A 6,477-nucleotide genomic window follows, 5' to 3' on the forward strand; every position below is an offset into this window, starting at 1 on the left:
GCGTGTCTGTGTGTGTGTGTGCGCGCGCGCGCGCGCGCGTGTGTGTGTGTGTGTGATTCACCATGGTCTTCGATCACGTGTTGGACTTGTGATCGACAGCTATTTCCCTCCCGGGAGAGAGCTCAGAGCTCGTATATGACCGTTCTATGGGTAATACTGTGACATACGCACACACACACCCAACTCCCCGGCCACGAGAGTTGGAGTAACCACTCGCAGCGCAGCGATACTGATATGGTTTCAGGACTGGGCGGGATTCGAACCTCGTCCGCCGTAGTGGCGGCCGTGATCGCTACCACTGCGCCATCAAGTCGTGTGTGTGAGTGTATGTGTTTGTGTGTGCGCGTGTACGCGTCTGTGTATGCAATTGTACACTGAGTCGTGCACTGTTCATAATGATGCATATCATAGTTTTTAAATACAGTGGTTAACAACAGTTCAATATTGAAGAAGATAAATGTTATAGTAATTTTGTATTTAAAATAAATGTTGAAAAGAATTCCGTGTATTACCTGGATTGTGTCCTTTAGCTATGCGTCTTTATAATTTTTTTTCTTTTATAAATTCTGTATTCACATTAGAGTCGCAAAGCCATCTTGTAGAATACCTTAACAAGGACCGATTGGTAAGGAATTCCACTTGTGTAGCGGCATGGCTAGAGATACGGTGCTTATAAAGACAATGTTTGGGTCCAGCATCTTTATTGGCAGAATTTCAGGCTTTTAACCTTAACTGTAACCACTTGAAACATAAGAAGAAATCGTATATCAACTCTTTATAACTTCTTCGTATATTCCGCAATCTATATCTTCGGATATTCTAGTACCTGTCTGATAATTCTTTATTTTCATTTCCAAACTTTAATTTCAAATATTATCTTTAGAATAACTTGAACTAGGCATAATTCGTCAAAGATGTATTTGGTTGCACTAGAGGTACTTGTTTTAGAAAATTTTTATAGTCTGGACGCAATCCTTTACTGATTTTTTTTTTCAGTGATTGTGATGTCTGTTTTTAAAGAATTTCTTTGTTGCATGTACGTGCACGGATCCCTACCTACCTTCCCCCCGAGGCCCTATTCTCTTTTTTTGGATACATTTCCTAATGTTTCCAAAGGAATTTCCCAGTGGTTCATTGTGATTGAATTATGGATATTACAGCATGTAAAGAACAGAAAATCGTATGCCTTTCCACCCAGTTTTCCGCAACTATGGTTGTGATGGACTTGAGGCAAGAGGCATTGAACTGATGCCATTGCCTTTGTTCTAAGTGGTCGAACAGTCAGGACGAGTGGCTGTCATCGGTAGCTATTGGAATCACTCCTACCCACGATTGTTTAAATTTTCACAATGTCTACTTTTTGCCTCAGTTTGTGCACATGGGTGTGTGTGTGTGTGTGCATGGCCACGGACTTTGAAAAAACAAAGTTTCAGTAATTTTTCTGTCAAGCAATCCAAAGACTGCAGAAAAAATGATGACGTCAATCAGAGAACCAGTTCCAGCACGGGCAAAGGCCAGGGAAAACCAGTTGTGCATGTGCGAACAAGAAGAGGAGGAGGGGAGGAAGGAAGAGAGGAAGGAGATGCGAGTTTGGTCTCCCTTTGAGACGAGAACGGAGGCGCTTGGTCATCGGACTCTAAGACTTTTTATTTACAATTTCATTTATTAGTGGTGGAAGTAGAACAGTTGTCTTTGCAACTCCCATCTGCAGTAGCTGCTACTACTGCTGCGAGAACGTCAACCAACCCACCAACCCCATCGCTACGCAGATCGTCAAGCCCGGCCAGTGCCCACCCGTCAGATCGTCGTCGGGCCTTCCAACACCTGCTCCAACTAGGTGTCTTGAACTGGAATGGACAAGTGCTGCAGGGTGTCCTTTGGGCATGGAAGATAATAAAGTTTTTCCTTTTTTCGAGTTAATCGTTCCAAATACCTCTGGTTACTCCTACACCATCATTTCATACCTATCTCATATCAATGGAAGATATGATGGATTCCTTTTTTGATAAATTAGTGCAAACATATATTCATTGTAAAGAAACACTGAATAATCTTTTTCTGTTGTAACTTCATCCAATACGTAATTAGTTGTATTTCATAACTCATGGTTGCTGCTGCAGATGATGGTGATATTTAAGAAGTCTATCTATGGAAACGACGTCAATAATATCGATACGATTTCTATCATGCATATCATAATACACAACCTTAAACAAAAGGGAAGGCAGAGATCATAAAACGGAAGCCAAATAGTACTCATTCGTATAAGATTTCCTTTATTACACGACTAGACATAGTGCTTCAATAGTCTTGTAGCATGGCTTAGAGATGAAGGTTAAAGAAGGAATGAGAAAATGCGTCAACTTGTGTACAGACTAAATACCAAGTTCATGGTATCACACAAAAGGTTTCAATTTACCAAGGCCAAATCTTTGCCAAAATTCTTGATGGTTCTCATTAATCTCTGATTATGTTTTGAATAAGCCAACTTGATCAGTGGTCAAGTGAGCATATAGGAAAAAAGTGATCTGCGGGACTAGTGAAGAACACTTTCAAAGTAGGAATGAATCCCGCGAAAGCGGATGAAAATTTCTCAGAGCTGCAAAGAACTATCTTACATTAGTCAATATAAAAACAATAGAGAGAACGTTGAGATAGTTCTGGTGCTTTTCTTCTGGACCTTTAAAATCTCTTGCATTGATTCTACTTAGAAGAATGTCAACCTATGTTTTCGGCACCGTCACGCATTACTGTACCTTCTTGACCAAAGTGCTCGCCAAATATGAGTTATAACATGAAAGAAAACTGCATTATCTTTAAAGACTACCACATCGTTATCACCTATACAATCATTCGCCTATTCATTTGTTTCCATATATATTCATGTTCCAATTAAATGACTTTATATCAATTTATTTATCTATTTCATCTTTTTTGTTGATCCCTGGTGCGTATATCTATTTACCTTATTCATCTATTAACAAATGAATTTCTTTTGCAAAGCCATCATGATATGATTTATCTATTGATTCTTTTTCACTCATGTATTCATGCTTTCATCACCTTTCATCATCTTATCACTTTTCCAATACGCCGTATTGATCGTATTTAGTTTAATACGAAATGTATTTTTTTTCGGTATATAGATAATATTTTCTTAGACGTGGAAGGAAAAGAACAGCTTGATACAATTAAGGAAATGATGGAAACAAAATCTTGCCTCCATTTTACCGTGGAGGAAAGTATCGGTAACAAGATCCTCTTTTTAGATGTTTTGGGTAGATGGAGCTAAAGGCGCATTTACTACGAATGTTTACAGGAAACCAACTAACTCCGGTAGATGTTTAAATGAATTAAGCGAATGCCCATCAGAATACAAAATCAGTGTTATACACGCGTACATTACGAGAGCTTTTAAAATATGTCCTAATTGGTACCTCCTCCACCAATAATTGAATAGAATCAAGTAAATGTTGACAAACAAAGGGTTCCCGATGTATGGTATTGATAGAGAAATTAAAAATAAAATGGAGAAGTTAAATTCTGAGCTAGGTAATATAGAAAATTCGAAGAATACTATAAATATTTACTATCAAAGTACAATGACATCCGCATAGAAAACAGATGACAAAGTAATTGAAATATCATATATAAAAATTGTAAACCCAAGAAACAAGAGGACTCCTTGCAATTGGTTATATATTACCGTAACCCCAGAATTGCATCAATAAATATGAAAAATAACTTGTCAGGAGAAAAAGATATTTCAAAACAAAGTTACGTTGTGTACAACTACTCATGCCCTTTCAAAAAAGACGGTGCGCTTTGCAATGACGAGTACATTGGACACACAACTCAAACTTTGTCTCAGAGGCTTATTTTTCATATGCAAAATGGTACAATAAAATCACACATATCAAAAGTACATAAGATGAATATTTCGCGGGAAGTTTTGAATAGTAATACCCCGATTTTAGCAAAGAACATCAATAAGAGTAAATTAAAGTGTATGGAAGCTGTACTAATAAAGAATTACCTACAAGCAATTGATATACAATTGAATATGTGTGGAACCCTGGAGCTGTTCGGGGCATCCCACGGAGCGCCAAGAAGAAATTTAACCAAAATATCTTTCCTAGTTTCTTTTGTACATTGTATTTATGATCATGATTTGTAGATTCAAAATAAAATTACCAGAAGATGCCTAAAGCATAGGCAAACGTTGTAAATAATGCATTTGTTTTTATTTTCAGAATCACTATGGTTTCATTTGGTGATATTGTGTTCTCCCTACTTCCCACAGAAAGGAAAATAGCGAAATGAATAGAAAGTTTAAGGAAGAAGATTTCCAATGCTGAGTATGCTGTATTATTTAATAGAAAAAAGTATATACATATATTATATATATATATATGTATATATATATATATATTGGTGAAGCGTGGCAGGAGATTCTCTCTGAGACAGTGTTTGTGGTCCTGCGTGTGACTTCCCCCAGTTGCAACACGGTGACTTCTCCCCGTGCTTCCCATTTCATTTAAAATATGCTCCCTTTCCCTTTCTTTTCACTTCAACTGAGGATGCAGAAAGATCTGCGAAACGTCTTGATAACTATTTTGTTGTGCTTGTATTTTGTTTTTTGCTGTATTTCTTGTATTAATTTCTTGTATTGTGTTTATTGTGTACTATACTTTTGTGTCTATTATAACTTTTGTGTTTCCTATGAATTTTGGAAATCTGATTTACTCCCTTTCCCCCTACCAAAAATCTACTTTTCGCAAGCTTGAGAGCTCACGGAAAAAACTAATCAATAATTCTTTTGCTGTCGTTTTTAACAGAATATATATATATATATATATATATATTCATATATATATATATATATATGTATATGTATATATATATATATATATATACACACATATGTGTGTGTGTGTGTAAATATATATATATGTATATATATATATGTATATGTATATATACTGTATATATATGTATGTATATATGTATATATATAAATATATATATACACACACACACACACACACACACACACACACACACACACACACACACACACACACACACACACACACACACACACACACACACACACACATATATATATATATATATATATATATAATGTAATATGTGCGCGTGTGGTTATATTCGTGCATGCAGCAACAAAGAAAACTCGTCATACTCTGAATACTTTTTACATTTTGAACCCTGTTTCTAGGAAAGAGCTGTTGTGACGTAGAACAGACAATCCCATGGACGAGTGGGATGTGAAGCAAAGCGGAGGGAATACCAGTTCTTTAAAACTGAGAGTAACAATCGGGGAGGTGAGGAACGGGGTGGAGGGATGGAATGGTGGGACGGGTTGCCGCTATTTAAGCAAAGGCGGGACGAGAGCAGACACACACGACCTTCCAGCTTCATCTGCGGAACACCGCGAGTAAGCAGCCGAGAATCACATATACCTCATTTTCCTGCAGAAGTTATCCTTGTGAGAGAATTCTATTTTGCTAATCACCGACATTCATAATGAAAGTCCTGTGCGTCCTGCTCATGTCCCTTGCCTTGGTGGCGGGTAAGAAACTCAAAGACGACAAGGGTAATGCTGCGAGTGGAAGTGGTGGAGCTGCAAATACTCGATTCTTTGGAGGACCTCCTCCTCATGCACAAAGTCCTCCCTTCGGAGCCCCTGGTCTTGGAGGTGCTGGTCACTTCGGAGGGAGACCCCATGTCGGAAGACCTCCTTTCGGTCACCAAGGCCATCCCGTAGTCGGCGGCGTCGGTCAAGGAATCGGCGGTGGAGTTGTTCCTCCTGTCGCCCCCAGCAGCAACTGCCGTTACTGGTGCAAGACTCCTGAAGGAGCGGCCTACTGCTGTGAGAGCAACAACCAACCAGCCGACCCCATCGCAACACAGATCGTCAAGCCCGGTCAGTGCCCACCAGTCAGGCCCGTGTGCCCACGCATATTCGGACCTCCCATCACCTGCTCGAATGACGGAGCGTGCAGTGGTGTGGACAAGTGTTGCTTCGACAGGTGTCTTAAAGAACACGTGTGCAAGGCGCCTCTTGGATATGGACGATGAAAGTCTAAGGTCTTCTCCCTAGCCCTGCTCTCCAGAACTTTGTTCCTATTGCCATTCGGCGCATCTGCAACATCGGACTGACTCCATGAAATATATGCCATTCCCATACAAATTATACATTTCTAAACATAGTACAACGATCTATTTATTACAAATAAACTGTTAATTACATTCATAGTCTTTGTTGTAACCTTCAAATCTACCCTATGAAATCCCTGAAACCATGAAAGTTTATTTCATGACTGTGATGCTTCTTGTAGAGTTAGTATGAAAGAGTGTGTCCTAGGAGGTGGTGAGCTATTGCAGAAAAAAACTCTACTATTGTCAGGGGCTCGTGACGGCCACCGTTAGTCACCTAAGGTCATGATGAAG

The 6,477-nt window shown here is 39.0% G+C and overlaps 1 protein-coding gene across 1 annotated transcript; it reads left to right on the forward strand.

Annotated features, from left to right (window-relative positions):
- The first annotated feature begins 5,437 nt into the window (after nt 1-5,437).
- Nucleotides 5,438-6,276, forward strand: LOC143019230 (uncharacterized). The gene has a single exon (XM_076174924.1). It carries the CDS (start codon nt 5,551-5,553, stop codon nt 6,103-6,105), a length of 555 nt encoding a protein of 184 aa, XP_076031039.1. The 5' UTR covers nt 5,438-5,550; the 3' UTR covers nt 6,106-6,276.
- Nucleotides 6,277-6,477: the final 201 nt, after the last annotated feature.

The sequence above is a fragment of the Oratosquilla oratoria genome, chromosome 36 (assembly GCF_046742065.1).
Source record: "Oratosquilla oratoria isolate Oo_2021 chromosome 36, ASM4674206v1, whole genome shotgun sequence".
NCBI classification, from domain to species: domain Eukaryota; kingdom Metazoa; phylum Arthropoda; class Malacostraca; order Stomatopoda; family Squillidae; genus Oratosquilla; species Oratosquilla oratoria.

Bases quoted from the DNA above. Each gene is read 5' to 3' on its own strand.
- LOC143019230 (XM_076174924.1), top strand. From the start codon at position 5,551: ATGAAAGTCCTGTGCGTCCTGCTCATGTCCCTTGCCTTGGTGGCGGGT.